General features: G+C 49.7%; 1 protein-coding gene across 1 annotated transcript in view; it reads left to right on the top strand.

Annotated features, from left to right (window-relative positions):
- The first annotated feature begins 516 nt into the window (after positions 1-516).
- Positions 517-23,830, top strand: part of gabra2a (gamma-aminobutyric acid type A receptor subunit alpha2a) — a 74,879-nt gene continuing 51,565 nt past the window's right edge. Inside the window, exons 1-3 of the mRNA XM_036516485.1 lie at positions 517-775; positions 1,337-1,422; positions 3,887-4,002. Coding sequence (XP_036372378.1) covers positions 1,352-1,422; positions 3,887-4,002 — 187 coding nt within the window. The 5' untranslated portion in view covers positions 517-775; positions 1,337-1,351. The remainder of the gene's footprint in view (positions 776-1,336; positions 1,423-3,886; positions 4,003-23,830) is intronic.

The raw sequence follows: 23,830 nt of genomic DNA, 5'->3' as shown, positions 1-23,830 counted from the left end.
ATAAGCGATGAACTGTCCCCTTTATATCATTGACCGAAAAAAAGACATAAATGGTTGCATTTCAAAGCAAGACCCCATTTAGCTTACTGTTTCTTGCGCAAAACATGCTCAATACCTCCAATGCGTCTTCCTCTGAACCCATCTCGAAACAGAGACAAAATTGTTCAAGATAGGCAAGTGAATCCTTCCCAGCCTCAGCAGCAGCATACACTTATTTGTGCGGTTCGTTTTCAAATTCTTGAAGATGATTTACGCTTTAGGGACTATTGCTGGTCGCAGGGGGGAAGTAAATCAACAGATCCATCCAATGTATTCCCTAATATCTGTCAATATCTTTATGGGGGCACAAAACAAGGAGATTCCAACTAGTAGAATTCTCAAGTGGTTTGTGGTTTGTGGGGGAGGTTGCTGTAGAACATAGCTGGCTTTAGGACCCGGTGTTGCCTCTCATTTTTTTCTTTATACTTTTGTTTCACTGGCTCGTGCTACCGATTTAGAAACATAATATGAGCAGGTGAGAGGAACTAAAATACAAGGAAAACACAAGCGAGGAATCGGGACACGCGGGCCACACCAACCGTTTCGCTTCAAGTGATTTTCTGTTATCTGGAATTTATTCATGCTCGCTCTCGTTTTCTTCGCGCGCTCCCCGGGTCTCACCTAAACCTCACAGTGCACAACCAGTGTAGTTGCTGCAGTGTGCTCTTCGGAACAACTTTCACCTAATCTTCATCTTCATCAGGAGCACGCTACGGGGAGACGTCTCCCCTTTCAGGTAAGCATCTCACTGACGATCGTTTCACATCCTGGCGCTCTCGACTATAATCTGTGCAGTCTTTGCAGGTCTTGGCTAACTGTTCAGTAATCAACACATCTGAGAATTTCCCACTCAACAAGCGGGGGAGAGAAGAGGCACAAGTGCAACAGTGTTAACACCAGTAGTGTTTTCCATGTGTTTGCATGTGTGCGAGTGTATATTTTATATAGTTGGTGAGTGGGACACATAAAGTTATCAAATGATGCATACAGTTTTTGCGGATCAACTGAGCAGTTCGTTGTCACATATATACATAGTAGGGTAGTAGTGTTTCAATAGTCTATCCTAGCCGTGTACGCTTATTGCATGAAAACGTGCTTCTTGAATATTACTGTTGATTTTTCACCGTCTTGGTGGAGTATGAAGTTAACCATATATACAGTTGTTCTGGCTGTTTAGCACATATGCAGAATATCACAAGGGTTCACTGGTAGTATGTGTGATATGAAGGGAATTGTATTAAAATATTCCTTAATCACACAATAATTTTAGTGTTTTCTATGCGTCCTATTTGTTTAGGTGTAAATACCAGCAATGAGGGAGCGGGTGAATCTCCACCACTACTTGTTTATCGGCTTTACGATGATGATCTTCTGGCAGGCACGGTGAGTTGCATCTCTATGTTACCACTCATGTTAATCTGAAGTATAACCAACGGAAAGCACGCGGGGGCTGGACTAACCCGGCTGTCTGCGTTGCAAATTCACTCCCGGGTCTTTCCATTCGCGACACCGCCACACAAAATCGTGCATCTCGGATGTGGTCGGTCCTCTCTTTACGCACGGCGGAGAAACCAACTGAAAAACAACCGGCTGGACGACGGAGACGCACGCGAGTGCAGGATGTGGTCAATCGAATGGAGAGCAACTCTGATGATATTTGATCTCGACTCCTCTAGGTGGAGATAGCGCACAACTTCACGAAGTTGACACGAGGGACTTTGAAATGTTGATAAGCATTTTATTTCGGAAGAAAGATTTCTCTGTGCCTTTTACGAAAAGCTGAACACGAGCTAGATACTACAAACGCAGGCCTCACCACTTATTCGTCACCACTGATTAATGCTTGGGGCGATTATGCTCTTACCGTCTTCGTGTGATAAAAATGAATTTGGTCATGAGGAATCACATTCTTGTGATAATTAAGTAACCAGTGCTGGTTTTAGTGTGTCCTGAAACAAATCCTTAATTATTAGTTATCAGCATAATTGGTCCAGTGCCTCCTTTAATTTGGAGATACCGTTTATGACTCCAAAAGTTTATTTATATTAGCTTAGACTGCCTCATTGTTGTAATTAACATCTCCAAATAGTAATGACAGGTAGGCTCAACAACCTTCCAATTCATTTATTATAGAAATAGTTCAACCTTACAAAGGCATATGCATTTGTTTGAGTGTTGAAACTGATTTGACTCAAGAATTAAAGTTGAATCCTTGGGCACTTCTAGAAGTATTCATTTGTTCATTGGCGAGAACATGATGTTGGTACCTGTGCACATGAAGAACAGGCAACATTTGATATGCTTGTTTAATTGATTGATTACATGGTGAAAAGTGCCCTGCTATAAGCAATCTTAAAGACCCCCGCCAACTCAGTCTTTTGGAAAACAAAGCCAGTCTGTCTACCAGCTGTGTTAAATTTAGGGATATGTGCTTTCTTCTGACACGATCAGTTACACCAGGCTGTGAAGTCCAAAAGCCTCTCCATAAATTAACACTGTGAATCAGCATGCTACAGAACAAATTATGGCAGCATTTCATACCTGAAAAAAGTCACCACAAATAAATGATCCTGTAGAAGCATAATGAATGGCAGACAAGAAGTGGGTAGCTGTTTCAAGACATTCTGTGCCCTTTAAACAAGAGCCAATTACAAATATGCCAATAATACTCTACAATGGGAGCACTCCTTTTTGTTTGCATTGTACCTATGTAGCAGGCACACTTATCCAGCCAACTTACACAAATCACAGTTTTAATATCCCATCCATTCATACAACTGGATATTTATTGTTGCAATTTGGGCTAAGCACCTTGTCCAAGGGTGCAACAACAGTGCCCCACAGAGACAGCAGGCATTGTAATAACAGAAAAAAATACATACAAGTGCCACATGAAAGAGGGCTAAAGCTGCAGGTGACTCTGGAATATTTTTGTTTATGTGAGTCTGTGTCCTGTGCCAGTGTGCATGTGTGCATGCAGGATAAGCACAGAGCCCTTGATGTTCCACTCCGTGTCTCTCCTGAGAAGGGTAATAGATATTGTGCTGAATGTTCCACTCTGTGTCTCTCCTGGGAAGAGGATACTGTGCTGAATGTTCCACTCTGTATCTCTCATGGGAAGGGGATAGATACTGTGTTGAATGTTCCACTCTGTATCTCTCCTGGGAAGGGGATAGATGCTCTGCTGAATGTTCCACTCCGTGTCTCTCCTGAGAAGGGGATACTGTGCTGAATGTTCCACTCTGTATCTCTCATGGGAAGGGGATAGATGCTGTGCTGAATGTTCTACTCTGTATCTCTCCTGAGAAGGGGATAGATGTTGTGCTGAATGTTCCACTCCGTGTCTCTCCTGAGAAGGGGATAGATATTGTGCTGAATGTTCCACTCTGTATCTCTCCTGGGAAGGGGGTAGATACTGTGCTGAATGTTCCACTCTGTATCTCTCATGGGAAGGGGATAGATACTGTGCTGAATGTTCCACTCTGTATCTCTCCTGGGAAGGGGGTAGATACTGTGCTGAATATTCCACTGTCACTCTCCAAGGAAAGTGATACTGTGCCAAATGTTCCAGCCTGCTTCCCTGTAAAATAGAAGGACTATGAACTATCAGGAATGAGAGGGCAATCGGCTATGGAGACAGTCACAGTATATCTGTCATCATAAACCGTCACCCCCCTCTCATCCCATAGTAAGCAGTTCTCTGGTTTTTGTGGATACCCAAGCTTGGTAGCCGCACGGGAGGTGCCACTTCTCAGAGGTGGCCAAAAGAGAAAGGGCAGCTGTAGCCCGCTGCTCACCTCGGGAGCACTTACGCGCGTTCCAACCTGTGCGTTCTTCACCCATGCAGGTCGATGGCAGACGACTCAGGAACAGACGCTGTCAAAAACAACATCACCCTGTTCACCAGAATCCTCGACAGACTCCTGGATGGCTATGATAACCGGCTTAGGCCTGGCCTTGGAGGTAAGTGAAGGCTACCGCTAACTATGGCCTCTGCCACTACTGCTCTTCTACTGATGCTAACATTGCTAATGCAGCGTTGACATTAATGGCAGTGCTGATGTTATGAATATTTACAGGTAGGGTTGGACCTGTCATGAATTGTCATGGTAATTCCTATAGAAATTGAATATATTTTTTTCAAAATACATAATACTGTGTTTAAGAGGAATTAAGAGGCACTTCTGGCAAGCTTCTGGTAGAGTTGTGTTACATGGAAATTCTCATAACATAGCACCCCCATACTTCTTCATGCATAGAATATAGTGCATATTTTCTTGTAGAATATTTGTCATGCCTTGTGTTTTGGGATGTCCGCTTCTGCATGACGCCTGACTTTGTGACTCCCTTCACTGTGTTCACCACTAGATGCACTGTGGCTGGTCGGGTCTCACATATTGGTTTGGGAAGCTGTGGGTGTTAGAGTACAGTGCTCTGACTGGAGGACAGCAAATGTAGTTACAGCCTGAGAGATGTTAATCGGAGCTCCTCTTGCCACCCAAACTGCAAGCCCACCCCCACTCCCTCCATGTTACAAGCCCTCAAGATATTTAACTCCTTGGTCTGTTTTGGCCTCCATCCGAGCGTGCAGATGTGTGCCGATCGTGATAGCTTTTGAGCCAGGCCAGTGAACACACAATGGCTCCATGCCCAGCAGGGGCTGCAAACGCGGAGTCCTTCGGGCCATGTCTTAATAGACAGCATTTCCACAGTGTTTCCGCAGCATTTCCGCGGCATGCGCCAGACGCTCTCTGCCTCAGCTGTCAGGAGCACCGAAGCTCCTAATGGGGCCATTCACCCAGTGTGGCTGGCAGCAGCACGTCCCCAGGCCATCCCTGACACCTTGTTAACACAAACCACCTTGCTTTGGAATTGCGGAGGTGTGACTTTGTGCAATTGAAAGTTGTTGTTTGTTTTAACGCTAGGATCACTTAGCAATGAACAGAGAGCATTTAATGTGTTATTTTTTCCCAAAATCCATTGTGTATCACTTTATCACTTTTAGGACTTGCCAAGGTGTCCTGCCTTATATCATGATCTTCAAAGGTACATTCTGGGTCTGGGAAATACCTCATACAGTGATTTTAATAGCCTCTATTATGTTTTATGTAGGTTTCTGTCTGCACACATCATCATGAATAGTCTAATTGTCTGTTTGCTCCTAAAACATTTCCTTTATTGTTGGTGAGGATAGAGAATGGGGCTGTGTTAAATCGTATGTGTTTTACATCTTCATCCTTTAAGCCCTACCCTTCTGTGGTCTTAGATGATCTGTAGAATTTGTAGGAAGCAGCTGGATGAAAAGAAGGGATTGGAGACTGGGTGAAAAGAAGGGGTGGAGACGAAAGTGACAGAGACTGGGTGAAATGAAGGGAGTGGAGACTGGGTGAAATGAGGGGAGCGGGGGGACTGGGTGAAATGAATGGGGTGGAGACTGGGTGAAATGAATGTGGTGGAGACTGGGTGAAATGAGGGGGGCGGGGGGACTGGGTGAAATGAAGGGGGTGGAGACTGGGTGAAATGAATGGGGTGGAGACTGGGTGAAATGAGGGGAGCGGGGGGACTGGGTGAAATGAATGGGGTGGAGACTGGGTGAAATGAATGGGGTGGAGACTGGGTGAAATGAGGGGGGCGGGGGGACTGGGTGAAATGAAGGGGGTGGAGACTGGGTGAAATGAATGGGGTGGAGACTTGGAAAGCTGAAGAGGAAGAGACTGGAAGCGTGAGCAGCAGGGTGGTTGACACAGCATGGCTCATAGGATGAGCATGGCGATCTCAGCATAAGCAAGTTTTAAGGATGAACTTGTTATTTGGTTGAAATCATTAGGGTGACAAACAGTGCTAGACCGAATGGCTGAGTGGATTTTGCTTAGCAAGTTCAGTCCTTAGTTCAGAACAAGACATAGATGGCGTGTTATTGAAAACAGGGTCCATTAGAACTTTGATTGGACTCAAGCGCTCTTCATGGAAAAACCTGAGGTGGACAAGAGACTTAGAGACTGTCTGAAATATGAAAATTACTGAGGAAGTGTATGGCTGGGCACCTATTCAAAACCAGTATTAGGGTTGGCTCGTTAGTGTGTGCTTAATATCTCCATTTTCATTTTCCTGCAGTCTTTTTTCACAGAGCCTCAGGTTGTTGACAGTATTGATAGGACTTTCTCTGCCATTGTCCCCCGGTGGTGGAACGAACTTCCACACCTCATCCGTTCTGCTGAGCCCCTCTCTGTCTTCAAGAAACGTCTGAAGACACAGCTCTTCTGCTTTTACCTGAGCACCTGAAACACTTCCCCCCATCTCCTACTAAACTATATTAAAAAGAAAATAAATAAATAAAAACTAACAATTTGGCTGTAATAGTTTGGTTGAAATGGTTTAATGTAATGGTTTGGTTGTCATGATTTGGTTATAATGGTTTAACGCACGCGCTTGCTTTACCTGCTAGTTGGTACCTCGCCTGGCCATACTTTGGAACTTTGTCATGCAGTCTTTCTAATATTGTTGACTCCGTATGGTTTTTCGCTTGTGTTGTATTGTACCTCACTTGTATGTCGCTTTGGATAAAAGCGTCTGCCAAATGAATAAATGTAAATGTAATGTATAAACCGGATTGGTTAACTGATATTAATGAGGTTGAGTATTAGTATTTCTGAAAGAGCAACACATCGTTACCTGCTTTGATAACCAGGGTATCTAGCATTTGGATTTTCCCTTCTTTTAAGGGGAGAGGGACCGAAACTGGCACCTGAGCTCTAAGCTCACCTCACTGCTTCCCATGTGGATGTGGGAGGGGGTCACACTGAGTCCAGCTTAGTGCTCAAATGCTGAATCTAGTCCCAGCCCCAGCTAAAAAGGAGACTGGGACCTCCTCCGACACGCTCACCTGCAGCCTGTGGCTGTTCCAAACAGGTGCGCCTCAGGAGTGGCAATGACAAGGGGCAATGCACTGCATCCCTCACTGAAGAGAGCTAAGTGACTGATGGATCGCTAGGCGGTGCTGATGTACTAGTCGGAAAGCTGAGGAACCCTGGCAGATGTCACTCCACTCTACCTTGGTGGGAGGAAGCCTGTTACAACTAGCTGCTGCAGACTTCTGGTCATAGTTCGCTAATGACACAGCGCAGACTAGAAACAGAGATGTCTTGGCTGTGAAGCTCAGCTTGTGTTTAGAACAAGTCCTTCGGGAGCCCAGAGAGAGAATGCTTCCTGTGATTGGAAACCCATCATTGGTCTGATAGCATGTCAGATTGAGCTGTCAGAAGGCAGTGGTCTTTGAAGGATGGGGTCTATGCTACCCAGTTGAATAAGAACAAGTTGTCGTTTCCTATTAGAACACACAAAATGTTTACTGCCAGCTTTCCTGAGCCATCAGAGTACTTTAGTTTTGGTTCCATTGTCACCTTTTTGAGCTAGTCTTGGGGTACTGCTCCTCCTTGTTTTCCTGTCCACTTAATTGTGTCAGACAGGAAGAATGAATAACTCTTGCACATTGAGGTTTATAGGCACAAATCTGAAGTGGGACGGGCCCGCTGTCCTAAATTGCTCTATTTCAAACCCAATCTGTTGAAATTGGTTCCAAAATTGTACCCGGCGTACAATGCAGCCTTGGTTATTGGCCCCAGATAAATGCCATGTTTTCAGATAAACAGGGACTCAAGCGTAAAAGGGGCATACACACAGCACGCTTCCAAAAGCGTTATTTATCCGTGTTTGTCCTCCTTTTGGTTTTCAGCTGGAGGGCGGCGACGCAGAACCCAGCCGCAGCAGCGGCCACACGGACGGGTGCTCTGTCGTTCTGTGAGCGGAACCACAGAGTCTGCAGAACATGCTCACTTTGGCCTGCATTTTCCCCATCTGTGCCTTGTGTGTCAGTACACCTACTGGAACACACACACACACACACACACACACACACACACACACACAATAATGGAACCAATCACTATTGAAGCTTGAGAAACAGTTCATTCAGCCTGGCTTCTGTAGATGCTACTCCTGTCTTCTATAAATATTATTCCACCCAAAGTTTTCCAAACTTTTCCCCACCAGCATCAGCCTGGTATCTGGCGATCCCAGGAGAAGGTCACGGGGTTCCATGCCCAGACAAGGCCTGCTGTTGTTGAACCCTCAAGCGAAATGAGCTGCTTCAGTAAATACTGTGGCTGTATAAATGGGTGACGTGTAGAGTAAATGTAAACTGTACAAGTCACCTTGTTTAAGGGCGAATGTGGAGCACATAAGTGGCAATAAACAAGCGGGTACAACCTGTGCGCATGAAACCAGCTTTTAATTTACTGCTTTGTCCTCCTGAAAAACCGCCGCTGGGCCCCAAGGTTACATTTTTGTCAAGGCCAGAGCTCTGCAGGTATTAAAATGGTGAGAAAATAATCAGTTTACTAAAATGCAGAACAGTGTAATCATTAGGTGAATACTAGACTGAGTAAATATTAAGATATTAAATGCATTTTTATGGACAGTCTTATTTCCTTAATTTTGGAGAAGTTCTGATACCAAAATTGCTATTGTTTTAGATATGAGGCCATGTTAGCTTAGTGAAAAAAAGTTTGCTCTGTATTTGTCATTGCAGCATTCTATTTTAGCAAACAAACTACACATGAATAGGACTGTGTGCAGCTAGAGCAAGTTGCAATAAGAATCACAGAAGCAATGTTTTTTTTGTCATTAATTTGTCATTAACAATGATTAATGATCACAATGATGTTTCGCTCCAATTTGTATGTGGGTTTTGAATTGGTGAGAAGCTGACTCAATGAATTTCAAACACCTCCCAACATCCTAAGGGCAATCGAATTGCGCCTCGCACGTCCAACCGAGCACTTTCCCTGGGGTTCCTTTTAAGTACTCATTGACTTTCTCTGGGAAACATCAAATTAATTTCAAGCTCCAGTTAGATTTACATGTTAAATTATAACCGTGAGGTGAAAGGCTGATTTTTTTGGTAGAGAACAACAACCCTGAGTGCTTGGAGCGTTTCCGTGAGTCACAAACATGGAAGGAATTAAAGCATGAGCTATTTAGAAAGGACATAAAAAGCTGCTGTTTTAAAGATGCATGTTGATGATTACCCATACATGGAAAATGACTCCAGTTTGTAAACAAAATAGGTCATTGATAGTATTAATTACACAGTAGGGACATGTTCAATGAAACATGAGCAGAAAACTAGCACATACTCATAGCCGTATAGCAGTGTAGTACTTGGAGGTGTGCATAATGCTGGTTTTCACAAGCAGTTAAAGCTCCTTCTCTGTTTCTCTCTTCTCACTGTCTCCCTCCCTCTCAGTGTTAAGTGGTGTGTTCAATAAGTCCCAGTTGGACTATCTGCATCGCAGTCATTAAAGGGGCGTGTTTGTTAGCCTCTTCAGTGGTGTCCAGAAATTTTGTCAGTTATCCCTCTGGAAGCCAGGAAATAGCCAGCATTGTCAGCATTGCCTCCGCCGCCTTCCAAAACCCCAACTTTTTTTTTTTTTTCTTTTGTGCCTGGCTTATCTCCAGTTGCCTGATTCTCAATACTTAACCTTGTGCATGTGCTTATGTTGTATTACTTGGTAAATTATGGGCATATGATTCATGATTAAAACAATGTATGGATTAAAGAAAACAACATATACAATACAATGTTGCATACTGAATGAAGCAACAGTTGATATAAAATTAAGTGACCGACATATGTCTCTCTCTCAGAATTAAAGCTACATACATGTTGAGTTTTAGGTTTTTTATATCTTATCATATATATTCTTCTGTGTGTGTGTGTGTTTGTGTGTGTGTGTGCATGTGTGTGTGTGTGCGTGTGTGTGTGCGTGTGTGTGTGTGCGCGCATGCTTGTGTTTGTGTGCATGTGTCAGTTAGTCAACCACACTAAAACATGGGGAATCACCACCTGACTACACTTCCCAGAAATCCATGGTGCCCTCTGCCCTCATGTGAAGAACTTCCATGTGTCCCAGTTCTGTGACACATTCACAGCTCACTGCCATTCAGACAACCTGTAAAGACCTTGCTGTTTGTTTTATTCATCACGCACTGGGGCTTGGGGGATCCTTTAGGTATTTCTCAGCATTGCTGCCATTGTGTGCAATAACAGCACCTTTTTAGCTGTTGAAGTTTGGTTAAATTGAATACGTTGATGTTTTATTGTGAGTTGTGGGAAACATGATGTGATATGTGTAAATGTGAGAAAGGACCTTATGGAACTAGCAACTAACTCGATTTATGTGTATTGTGGATAGGTGTATAGGATGAAGGCTAAGGTATAACTCAGATACATGAAACACAATTCAACAGTAGGTGACCCCCAGAACTACTGCTAATGGAATGTTTTGGAAAGAAGAGGCTAAACAGTTCATTCTGGCTGTGTTCTGGCTGCATTTTAGCTGCATTCTGGCTGTGTTCTGGCTGCATTCTGGCTGCGTTTTGGCTGCATTCTGGCTGCGTTTTGGCTGCATTCTGGCTGCGTTTTGGCTGCATTCTGGCTGCGTTTTGGCTGCACTGTGGCTGCATTCTGGCTGCGTTTTGGCTGCATTCTGGCTGCGTTTTGGCTGCATTCTGGCTGCGTTCTGGCTGCATTCTACCTGCGTTCTGGCTGCATTCTGGCTGCGTTTTGGCTGCATTCTGGCTGCGTTTTGGCTGCATTCTGGCTGCATTCTGGCTGCGTTTTGGCTGCATTGTGGCTGTGTTTTGGCTGCATTCTGGCTGTGTTTTGGCTGCATTCTGGCTGCGTTTTGGCTGCACTCTGGCTGTGTTTTGGCTGCATTCTGGCTGTGTTTTGGCTGCATTCTGGCTGCGTTTTGGCTGCACTCTGGCTGTGTTTTGGCTGCATTCTGGCTGCGTTTTGGCTGCATTCTGGCTGCATTTTAGCTGCATTCTGGCTGCATTTTAGCTGCATTCTGGCTGCGTTTTTGTCAGGGCTCAGGCAGGGACTCAAGCGCAGACAGCGGAATGGGGTGCACAAAGCGATGTTTAATAAAGCCAACACGGGGAATCCAGAAAACGTAGTCAAAAACAGGCAAAGTCGGAAAACCAGAGAAACACGGCTAACAATACCAAAAATCGGATCCAAAAACGTAGTCAAGAAAACAGGCAAGAGTTCAGATAAACAGCAAGCAGGCAGGCAGGCAGGCAGGCAGGCAGACAGAAGAGGAACAAACGGCTTGTAGCGACACAGACGAACTGAGACGAACTCGCGATGAGACAAGAAACAAGGAATATATAGGGCAAGGCAGATGACAAGATGGGGTTCAGGTGTGCAGGTAGGCGGGTGGAGCCAGTCAGATGACCAGGTGGGCGGAGACAGGGTGGAGAGCAGGGCAGGGCTGGAACACAGGGAAAAACAAAAGCACATGGACAGGGAAAACAACAACAAAAACAAAAACAAACCCGGCTAGGGAGCCGCAGTCCTGACAGTACCCCCCCCCCCCCCCCCCCCCCCCCTACGGACGCCACCAGGCGTCCCAGCAGGCAGTCCAGGATGACGCCGACGGAAGTCCGCGATGAGGGAAGGGTCGAGGATGTCACGGGCCGGGACCCAGCACCGTTCCTCTGGGCCGTAACCCTCCCAGTCCACCAGGTATTGCAGTCCGCGGCCCCGACGCCGAACTCCCAGCAGGCGACGTACCGTGTACGCCTCGGATCCATCGATCAGGCGGGGAGGCGGAGGAGCCCGCGGAGCCGGGCAAAGAGGGCTGCGGACGACAGGCTTGACCCTGGAGACGTGGAAGGTTGGGTGGATGCGGCGGAGAGAGAGCGGCAGTTTGAGCCGGACTGCGGCGGGGCTGATGATCTTGGCGATGGGGAAGGGACCGATAAAACGCGGAGCCAGCTTGCGAGACTCCACTCGGAGAGGAAGGTCTCGTGTGGAAAGCCACACCCGCTGCCCCTGGACGTGGACCGATGCCGATCAGCTGCCTGCTTGATTCGGGCAGTAGCACGCAGAAGCGTGGTCCGGGCGCGCTTCCAGGTCCGCCGACATCGGCTAACGAATACCTCCGCTGAAGGCACGCCAACCTCTTCCTCCTGAGCCGGGAACAGGGGGGGCTGATAGCCAAGGCAGCACTGGAAAGGGGACATGCCGGTGGAAGAAGATGGCAGGGAGTTGATGGAGTATTCCACCCAGGACAGCAGCCGACTCCAGGAGCTGGGGTCTTGCGAGGCCAGGCAACGCAACACCGTCTCCAATTGCTGGTTAGCCCGCTTGGTCTGGCCGTTGGTCTGTGGGTGGAAGCCTGAGGACAGACTCACAGATGCCCCTAACAGTTTACAGAACGCCCTCCAAAAGTGCGAAGTGAACTGGGACCCCCGGTCTGACACCACATCACTTGGCAGCCCGTGCAGCCTGAACACATGGGTGATCATGAGCTCGGCAGTCTCTTTGGCTGTGGGCAGCTTCGGCAGTGCTACGAAGTGCACGGACTTAGAGAATCGATCAACAACCGTGAGTATGACGGTGTTACCGTCTGATGGGGGCAGACCAGTGACGAAGTCCAAGGCGATGTGGGACCAGGGTCTCTTGGGCACCGGCAGTGGACGCAGCAATCCTGCAGGAGGGTGATTGGAGGGCTTGTTCTGGGCACAGACCGAGCAGGCGGAGACAAAGCTGCGTACATCCTCCACCATAGTCGGCCACCAGAAGCGTTGCTCGAAAAGGGCAGCGGTGCGTCTGACCCCTGGGTGACAGGCCAGCCTGGAGGAGTGTCCCCACTGCAGAACCTGCGAACGAACAGACTCGGGAACAAACAGGCGGTTATCAGGACATGCACTGGGACCGGCCTCACCCCGCTGGGCTGAGCGCACCAGGGACTCGATTTCCCATGTTGCCGTGGCTAGCAAGCAACGAGCAGGCAATATGGTGCTGGGTTCAGGTGGCTCGTCAGGTGAAGAGGACTGGCGAGAGAGAGCATCGGGCTTGCCGTTCTTAGAACCTGGGCGGTAGGAAAGGACGAAGTCAAACCTGGCGAAGAACAGAGACCAGCAAGCCTGACGGGGGTTAAGACACTTAGCAGTACGGAGATACTCCAGGTTCTTATGATCCGTCCACACCAGAAACGGGGTACTAGCGCCCTCCAGCCAGTGCCTCCACTCCTCCAACGCCAGCTTGACCGCCAGCAGCTCTCGATCGCCGATGTCATAGTTGCGCTCGGACGCGGAAAGCCGACGGGAAAAGAAGGCGCAGGGATGAAGCTTGTTATCCTGCGCCGACACCTGAGAGAGTACAGCCCCCACTCCCAACTCAGAGGCGTCCACCCCCACCACGAATTGTCGGGCAGGATCAGGCTGGATGAGCACAGGCGCAGTGGTGAAACGCTTCTTGAGCTCCTGGAATGCTTCAGCAACATCCGGAGTCCAGGAGAAGCGTCTGGCGGGTGAAGTCAGGGAGGTGAGAGGAGCAGCGACGGAGCTGTAATTGCGAATGAACCGCCGATAAAAATTTGCAAACCCCAGGAACTTCTGGAGCTCACAACGGGAGGTCGGCGGTGGCCACTCCTCAACTGCCTGAACCTTGCGACGGTCCATCAGGACCCCTTCCTCAGAGACGACACACCCTAAGAAAGAAACGGAGTTCCGGTGAAACTCACACTTCTCAGCCTTAACGAACAGGTGGTTCTCCAATAGTCTCTGCAGGACTTGGCGGACATGGCGTGAGTGTTCGGCAGGCGACCGGGAGAAGATTAGAATGTCGTCCAAGTAAACAAACACGAACCGCCTAAGCATGTCCCGAAGAACATCGTTAACCAGGGCCTGAAAGACAGATGGGGCATTAGTTAGACCGAAGGGCATGACCAGATATTCGTAGTGCCCCGTCGGAGTGTTGAATGCGGTCTTCCATTCATCCCCCTCTCTGATGCGGACCAGGTGGTTCTTCACGTGATGCTGTTTAGCCCTCGGTAGTCAATGCAGGGGCGGAGTGAGCCGTCCTTCTTTCCCACGAAGAAGAAACCCGCTCCCGCTGGAGAGGACGAAGGGCGAATAATGCCGGCAGCCAGGGACTCCCGGATATACTTATTCGTGGCCTCCGTCTCCTTTGGCGACAGGGAATACAGGCGGCCCCAGGGTGGAGTGGTGCTGGGCAAGAGATCGATGGTGCAGTCATAGGGTCTGTGAGGAGGCAAGGAGGTGGCGCGGGATTTGCTAAACACCCCCTTCAGATCCAGGTACTCGGGGGGCACCCCAGACAGGTCGGGGAACTCCTCTGCAGTGAAGGGAACAGAAGAAACAGGAACCGGGGCATCTTTGAGGCAGTGAGATGCGCAGAAGGAGCTCCACTCCAGCACCTTATTCTCAACCCAGTTTATCCAGGGGTTGTGCTTGCAGAGCCAGGGGTGTCCCAGTACCAGCGGTGCTTGCGGCGTATCAATGATATGAAGTACGATGTCCTCACGGTGGTTGCCGGACAGCAGTAGACTCAGCGGGGAAGTGATGTGGGTGATCCTGACAAGGGGCCTCCCGGTGATGGCAACGGCTTCAAGGGGAGTCTGGAGCGGGACCTGAGGCAACCCGAGCTGCTGGACAAGGTCAGCATCAATGAAGTTGCCGTCTGCTCCGGAGTCGATAAGAACTGCTACCACCTGAGGCTGACCGTTCACAAGGAGAGAGGCAGACAACAGTGGGCGAGTAACCGGGGAGTCAGACAGAGGGGTTACGCTCACCTGTATCTCCCCGACTACGGGTGAGCGCTGGCTCTTAATCAGGCAGTTGGCGACGAAGTGCCCGGGGTTGCCACAGTACAGGCAGGATCGGGTCCGGATCCGTCTCTGGCGCTCAGCTGGAGACAGGTGCGTGCGGTCGATCGAAATCGGTTCTGTTGACAGACCTTGGGCAGCAGGGACTGAGGGTGTTGCTGCTGAGGGCGCAGGGGTTCTCCGGAACTCCTCCGCTGATCTCCGGGACTCTGCTCGCTCCCTTCGACGTGCAGACAGGCGGTGGTCTACACGGATGGCGAGGTCAACTAAGGCATCGAAATCAGCAGGCAGCTCCCGGGTGACAAGCTCGTCTTTGATCTCCTCAGACAATCCATGGAGGAACGTGTTGTACAGAGCTTCCTGATTCCAGCTACAGGTCGCAGCGAGGGTCCGAAAGTCTATGGCGTAATCGGAGACCGAGTCCCCTCTCTGACGGATCTGTAACATCTCCCGAGCAGCCTCACGACCGTGTTTGGAACGGTCGAACACCCGCCTCATCTCCTCACAGAAGGTGGCGTAGGAGGAACACACAGGTGAGCGGGCATCCCAAATTGCCGTTCCCCACTCCCTGGCACGTCCGGTCAACAGGGTGATAATGTAGGCGATCCTTGCCTGATCAGTGGGGAAGGTCGACAGCTGGAGCTCGAACACCAACGAACACTGGGACAAAAAGGAGCGGCAGGTTCCAGGCTCACCGGCATACGGCTCAGGAGGCGGCAGACGGGGCTCCCGTCCAGGCAGGAGGGCAAGAGGCTGTGGAGGAGGTGCAGGGGAATCTGCTGGGGCGTCTTGTGCGAGCTGGAGCTGCTGCAGTAGAGCGGAGAGGTTGTGCAGGCTAACCGCAAAGCTCTCCAGGGTCTTGCCAACCGACTCGAGCTGGTTCTGATGTCGGCCGAGGAGAGCTCCCTGTCGGTCCAGCACCGATCGCAGCTGGTCACTGTCCGCTGAGTCCATACTGGTGAGTTCGTACTGTCAGGGCTCAGGCAGGGACTCAAGTGCAGACAGCAGAATGGGGTGCACAAAGCGATGTTTAATAAAGCCAACACGGGGAATCCAGAAAACGTAGTCAAAAACAGGCGAAGTCGGAAAACCAGAGAAACACAGCTAACAATACCAAAAATCGGATCCAAAAACGTAGTCAAGAAAACAGGCAAGAGTTCAGATAAACAGCAAGCAGGCAGGCAGGCAGGCAGGCAGAAGAGGAACAAACGGCTTGTAGCGACACAGACGAACTGAGACGAACTCGCGATGAGACAAGAAACAAACAAGGAATATATAGGGCAAGGCAGATGACAAGATGGGGTTCAGGTGTGCAGGTAGGCGGGTGGAGCCAGTCAGATGACCAGGTGGGCGGAGACAGGGCGGAGAGCAGGGCAGGGCTGGAACACAGGGAAAAACAAAAGCACATGGACAGGGAAAACAACAACGAAAACAAAAACAAACCCGGCTAGGGAGCCGCAGTCCTGACAGTTTTGGCTGCTTTCTGGCTGCGTTTTGGCTGCATTCTGGCTGCGTTTTGGCTGCATTCTGGCTGCGTTTTGGCTGCATTGTGGCTGTGTTTTGGCTGCATTCTGGCTGCGTTTTGGCTGCATTCTGGCTGCGTTTTGGCTGCATTGTGGCTGTGTTTTGGCTGCATTCTGGCTGTGTTTTGGCTGCACTGTGGCTGCGTTTTGGCTGCCTTCTGGCTGCCTTTTGGATGCATTCTGGCTGTGTTCAGCCTTCCACAGAGGACTCACCAACACAGGGCTCAGCTGGAAGTGCATCATCCTCGACAACGTGAACTTACATCTTCACCTCGTCCTCCTGGTCCACCTCCATGATCCCTGTCACCCCAAGGTCTCTGCAGCCCCTTGGGAATTGGGGCCACATGAAAGTCAAATGAGCCATCAGCCATCAGCCATGACCCGCATCTTTCATGCAGGTGTCTCAGCAGGGTAATGAATATTCTTCTCTGCTTAGGAGGAGTTTGGTGCATGGTGGTTGTGCCAATGGGTAACATGGTTGCCAAGGGACCTATGAAACAGGGACACAGCATGATTTTCTAGTAAAACACTGCCCAGTGTCCCAAAATACTCAGGGTAGGATTTCCTGTAAGACACAAGGACACATCCTGTAAGACACTAAAATATACATACTAAAATACTACAGGGTAGACATGCTGTTTTTCAGGGGCAGAAATGCTATAAAACATAATATCACATATCCTGGAAGACACAGTATTACATATCCAGTAAAACACAAGGGCAGACATCCTGTAAGACACAAAGGGAGATATCCTGTAAGACTCAAGGTTGTATAAGACACAGATGGCTCATGGGAGAGTGTGCATGTTGCTGAGGGAATGAGTGAATGGAGAGATTAGTTCTCATTTCCTCCCCTGGCATCACAGTATTTTTTGAGTCACACCCATGCAATTTCCCCTGTGTTCTCTTTATTTACGGTACATGATATTATAAAGAGCATTAGTCATGTCTGAATGCTGTACAATTTTAATCAGGTGTCATTGTTTCCCATGAACAGTGCCTTTCGAGCATTCCCCATGGGGAGAGAGGGAGAAAATGTGATATTTTAAGATCCGGCTTTCTCCGCAGATTTTGGCAAAGGCACAAGTCTGCATCAGGCTGAACAGGTTTTGATGACCGGAATCACAGTGTGGGAGTGGAGTCTGGCTACAGTGGGTACATTCTGGATCCGATGGCAGTGCGTTCCACCCCAGGGGTCCCCGCTGACGTGTCCCATTAGCAGTGCGAGGGCCCCGCTGCGGAATCACACAGGCAGCGTGCGTCCCTGCGTCCCTGCCTCCCAGCGCAAAGCACAATGACAACACATCGACAGACAGGGCAAAAAGGCAGATCTACATTGCGTTGCTTTGTTAATGGGATTGCGAATTATGGGGCGTTGAATGATTCATGATCAAGCGCTAATGTATGGATCTTTAAGAAGCATACATCATTGATGAATATACAATGAGGAAGAAGTTCATTACAGATCAAATCATCTACACGTGGTTCTTTCTGAGTGAAATCAAACAAGACATGCTAGGGTTAGGTTTATACAAGCATAATGGATATGTAAGTTTCTTGTCGTAGCGTAGAATGTGTTTGTGTGGGTGTGTGGTTATATATTGGTGTGTGTGTGTGTGTGTGTGTGTGCGTGTGTGTGTGTGGATGTGTTTGTGTATGTGAGTGTGTGCACGTGTGGGCCTTTAAGCTTGTAAGTATGTGTTTGTGTGTGGTTATGTTTGTGTGTGTGTGTGTGGATGTGTTTGTGTATGTCAGTGCATGCACGTGTGTGTGTGTGTGTGTGTGTGTGTGTGTGTGTGTGAACGCATGGTATTTGCTTATTTCTGCAGCTGCTGTGATGTATCTGTACCGACGATTGTGGACAAGTTTATTTAACTGTGTTTAAGTACAGTCTGTTCTTCCTGCATTCTGACCTCAATTCCTACAGCGTTAGAAATGAGACAAGCCCAGTAAACACAGCAAAAGAGGAAACACGAGTCAGAGAGCTTTTATAGCAATCAGCCTCAGGTTGCATCTGAGGCCAATTATTACTATTAATCATAAAGATGGGCATATGTTGCGCTATTAATGTATATGCAGTACAGCAACGTTGTGTTCTTGAAGTGTGACTCACCGTAGCAATTCTCGTTTTGGCCTTATTTCTTTTATTTTGAGTTCAGAGCCATTCAACCAGAGCCAACCAGAGCCAACCAATCAAATGCTGCTTTGATGGTGATCTCGTCAGGAGTGAAACGTCACAATTTCTATTTATGAAAACTACAAGACAGCCATTAAGCTAGATCACCGGAAGGACTTTATATCTATGTTGGAGCGTGGCCATCACTTTAGCAGCTGTGGATCCTACTACAGAACAAGTCTGAATGTAGCTGAAGTAGCTGAAGTAGCTCTGGAAAAAAAAAAAAAAAAATATATATATATATATATATATATATATATAATTATATTTTAATTGCAGTGTATTTATTAAAAATGGGTAGGGATTATAATCACTTCTAAAACAGTTATTACCACAGTGCATCTAAAATTGTGACAAGGAGAATGATCCAAACTCAGTCTGACAGTGTGATATCCACGCAACGATTCCCACAAGGGGTCATAAATTGAGCTGCCCATGAATATTTGGAAAGGCATTCATAACTGCAAGGAATAGATTGTAATGATCATTCAAAAAGTGAAGTGCATGGAGCCCTCCAAAAGTGCGAAGTGAACTGGGACCCCCGGTCTGACACCACATCACTTGGCAGCCCGTGCAGCCTGAACACATGGGTGATCATGAGCTCGGCAGTCTCTTTGGCTGTGGGCAGCTTCGGCAGTGCTACGAAGTGCACGGACTTAGAGAATCGATCAACAACCGTGAGTATGACGGTGTTACCGTCTGATGGGGGCAGACCAGTAACGAAGTCCAAGGCGATGTGGGACCAGGGTCTCTTGGGCACCGGCAGTGGACGCAGCAATCCTGCAGGAGGGTGATTGGAGGGCTTGTTCTGGGCACAGACCGAGCAGGCGGAGACAAAGCTGCGTACATCCTCCACCATAGTCGGCCACCAGAAGCGTTGCTCGAAAAGGGCAGCGGTGCGTCTGACCCCTGGGTGACAGGCCAGCCTGGAGGAGTGTCCCCACTGCAGAACCTGCGAACGAACAGACTCGGGAACAAACAGGCGGTTATCAGGACATGCACTGGGACCGGCCTCACCCCGCTGGGCTGAGCGCACCAGGGACTCGATTTCCCATGTTGCCGCGGCTAGCAAGCAACGAGCAGGCAATATGGTGCTGGGTTCAGGTGGCTCGTCAGGTGAAGAGGACTGGCGAGAGAGAGCATCGGGCTTGCCGTTCTTAGAACCTGGGCGGTAGGAAAGGACGAAGTCAAACCTGGCGAAGAACAGAGACCAGCAAGCCTGACGGGGGTTAAGACACTTAGCAGTACGGAGATACTCCAGGTTCTTATGATCCGTCCACACCAGAAACGGGGTACTAGCGCCCTCCAGCCAGTGCCTCCACTCCTCCAACGCCAGCTTGACCGCCAGCAGCTCTCGATCGCCGATGTCATAGTTGCGCTCGGACGCGGAAAGCCGACGGGAAAAGAAGGCGCAGGGATGAAGCTTGTTATCCTGCGCCGACACCTGAGAGAGTACAGCCCCCACTCCCAACTCAGAGGCGTCCACCCCCACCACGAATTGTCGGGCAGGATCAGGCTGGATGAGCACAGGCGCAGTGGTGAAACGCTTCTTGAGCTCCTGGAATGCTTCAGCAACATCCGGAGTCCAGGAGAAGCGTCTGGCGGGTGAAGTCAGGGAGGTGAGAGGAGCGGCGACGGAGCTGTAATTGCGAATGAACCGCCGATAAAAATTTGCAAACCCCAGGAACTTCTGGAGCTCACAACGGGAGGTCGGCGGTGGCCACTCCTCAACTGCCTGAACCTTGCGACGGTCCATCAGGACCCCTTCCTCAGAGACGACACACCCTAAGAAAGAAACGGAGTTCCGGTGAAACTCACACTTCTCAGCCTTAACGAACAGGTGGTTCTCCAATAGTCTCTGCAGGACTTGGCGGACATGGCGTGAGTGTTCGGCAGGCGACCGGGAGAAGATTAGAATGTCGTCCAAGTAAACAAACACGAACCGCCTAAGCATGTCCCGAAGAACATCGTTAACCAGGGCCTGAAAGACAGATGGGGCATTAGTTAGACCGAAGGGCATGACCAGATATTCGTAGTGCCCCGTCGGAGTGTTGAATGCGGTCTTCCATTCATCCCCCTCTCTGATGCGGACCAGGTGGTTCTTCACGTGATGCTGTTTAGCCCTCGGTAGTCAATGCAGGGGCGGAGTGAGCCGTCCTTCTTTCCCACGAAGAAGAAACCCGCTCCCGCTGGAGAGGACGAAGGGCGAATAATGCCGGCAGCCAGGGACTCCCGGATATACTTATTCGTGGCCTCCGTCTCCTTTGGCGACAGGGAATACAGGCGGCCCCAGGGTGGAGTGGTGCTGGGCAAGAGATCGATGGTGCAGTCATAGGGTCTGTGAGGAGGCAAGGAGGTGGCGCGGGATTTGCTAAACACCCCCTTCAGATCCAGGTACTCGGGGGGCACCCCAGACAGGTCGGGGAACTCCTCTGCAGTGAAGGGAACAGAAGAAACAGGAACCGGGGCATCTTTGAGGCAGTGAGATGCGCAGAAGGAGCTCCACTCCAGCACCTTATTCTCAACCCAGTTTATCCAGGGGTTGTGCTTGCAGAGCCAGGGGTGTCCCAGTACCAGCGGTGCTTGCGGCGTATCAATGATATGAAGTACGATGTCCTCACGGTGGTTGCCGGACAGCAGTAGACTCAGCGGGGAAGTGATGTGGGTGATCCTGACAAGGGGCCTCCCGGTGATGGCAACGGCTTCAAGGGGAGTCTGGAGCGGGACCTGAGGCAACCCGAGCTGCTGGACAAGGTCAGCATCAATGAAGTTGCCGTCTGCTCCGGAGTCGATAAGAACTGCTACCACCTGAGGCTGACCGTTCACAAGGAGAGAGGCAGACAACAGTGGGCGAGTAACCGGGGAGTCAGACAGAGGGGTTACGCTCACCTGTATCTCCCCGACTACGGGTGAGCGCTGGCTCTTAATCAGGCAGTTGGCGACGAAGTGCCCGGGGTTGCCACAGTACAGGCAGGATCGGGTCCGGATCCGTCTCTGGCGCTCAGCTGGAGACAGGTGCGTGCGGTCGATCGAAATCGGTTCTGTTGACAGACCTTGGGCAGCAGGGACTGAGGGTGTTGCTGCTGAGGGCGCAGGGGTTCTCCGGAACTCCTCCGCTGATCTCCGGGACTCTGCTCGCGCCCTTCGACGTGCAGACAGGCGGTAGTCTACACGGATGGCGAGGTCAACTAAGGCATCGAAATCAGCAGGCAGCTCCCGGGTGACAAGCTCGTCTTTGATCTCCTCAGACAATCCATGGAGGAACGTGTTGTACAGAGCTTCCTGATTCCAGCTACAGGTCGCAGCGAGGGTCCGAAAGTCTATGGCGTAATCGGAGACCGAGTCCCCTCTCTGACGGATCTGTAACATCTCCCGAGCAGCCTCACGACCGTGTTTGGAACGGTCGAACACCCGCCTCATCTCCTCACAGAAGGTGGCGTAGGAGGAACACACAGGTGAGCGGGCATCCCAAATTGCCGTTCCCCACTCCCTGGCACGTCCGGTCAACAGGGTGATAATGTAGGCGATTCTTGCCTGATCAGTGGGGAAGGTCGACGGCTGGAGCTCGAACACCAACGAACACTGGGACAAAAAGGAGCGGCAGGTTCCAGGCTCACCGGCATACGGCTCAGGAGGCGGCAGACGGGGCTCCCGTCCAGGCAGGAGGGCAAGAGGCTGTGGAGGAGGTGCAGGGGAATCTGCTGGGGCGTCTTGTGCGAGCTGGAGCTGCTGCAGTAGAGCGGAGAGGTTGTGCAGGCTAACCGCAAAGCTCTCCAGGGTCTTGCCAACCGACTCGAGCTGGTTCTGATGTCGGCCGAGGAGAGCTCCCTGTCGGTCCAGCACCGATCGCAGCTGGTCACTGTCCGCTGAGTCCATACTGGCGAGTTCGTACTGTCAGGGCTCAGGCAGGGACTCAAGTGCAGACAGCGGAATGGGGTGCACAAAGCGATGTTTAATAAAGCCAACACGGGGAATCCAGAAAACGTAGTCAAAAACAGGCGTCGGAAAACCAGAGAAACACGGCTAACAATACCAAAAATCGGATCCAAAAACGTAGTCAAGAAAACAGGCAAGAGTTCAGATAAACAGCAAGCAGGCAAGCAGGCAGGCAGGCAGGCAGGCAGGCAGGCAGGCAGGCAGAAGAGGAACAAACGGCTTGTAGCGACACAGACGAGCTGAGACGAACTCGCGATGAGACAAGAAACAAACAAGGAATATATAGGGCAAGGCAGATGACAAGATGGGGTTCAGGTGTGCAGGTAGGCGGGTGGAGCCAGTCAGATGACCAGGTGGGCGGAGACAGGGCGGAGAGCAGGGCAGGGCTGGAACACAGGGAAAAACAAAAGCACATGGACAGGGAAAACAACAACAAAAACAAAAACAAACCCGGCTAGGGAGCCGCAGTCCTGACTTTCTGGCTGCGTTTTGGCTGCATTCTGGCTGCGTTTTGGCTGCATTCTGGCTGCGTTTTGGCTGCATTGTGGCTGTGTTTTGGCTGCATTCTGGCTGCGTTTTGGCTGCATTCTGGCTGCGTTTTGGCTGCATTCTGGCTGTGTTTTGGCTGCATTCTGGCTGTGTTTTGGCTGCACTGTGGCTGCGTTTTGGCTGCCTTCTGGCTGCCTTTTGGATGCATTCTGGCTGTGTTCAGCCTTCCACAGAGGACTCACCAACACAGGGCTCAGCTGGAAGTGCATCATCCTCGACAACGTGAACTTACATCTTCACCTCGTCCTCCTGGTCCACCTCCATGATCCCTGTCACCCCAAGGTCTCTGCAGCCCCTTGGGAATTGGGGCCACATGAAAGTCAAATGAGCCATCAGCCATCAGCCATGACCCGCATCTTTCATGCAGGTGTCTCAGCAGGGTAATGAATATTCTTCTCTGCTTAGGAGGAGTTTGGTGCATGGTGGTTGTGCCAATGGGTAACATGGTTGCCAAGGGACCTATGAAACAGGGACACAGCATGATTTTCTAGTAAAACACTGCCCAGTGTCCCAAAATACTCAGGGTAGGATTTCCTGTAAGACACAAGGACACATCCTGTAAGACACTAAAATATACATACTAAAATACTACAGGGTAGACATGCTGTTTTTCAGGGGCAGAAATGCTATAAAACATAATATCACATATCCTGGAAGACACAGTATTACATATCCAGTAAAACACAAGGGCAGACATCCTGTAAGACACAAAGGGAGATATCCTGTAAGACTCAAGGTTGTATAAGACACAGATGGCTCATGGGAGAGTGTGCATGTTGCTGAGGGAATGAGTGAATGGAGAGATTAGTTCTCATTTCCTCCCCTGGCATCACAGTATTTTTTGAGTCACACCCATGCAATTTCCCCTGTGTTCTCTTTATTTACGGTACATGATATTATAAAGAGCA

The sequence above is a fragment of the Megalops cyprinoides genome, chromosome 22, assembly GCF_013368585.1.
Source record: "Megalops cyprinoides isolate fMegCyp1 chromosome 22, fMegCyp1.pri, whole genome shotgun sequence".
Classification (NCBI taxonomy): Eukaryota; Metazoa; Chordata; class Actinopteri; order Elopiformes; family Megalopidae; genus Megalops; species Megalops cyprinoides.
Note: the sequence above shows the minus strand (reverse complement) of the source record. Positions and strands in the feature narration are given on the sequence as shown.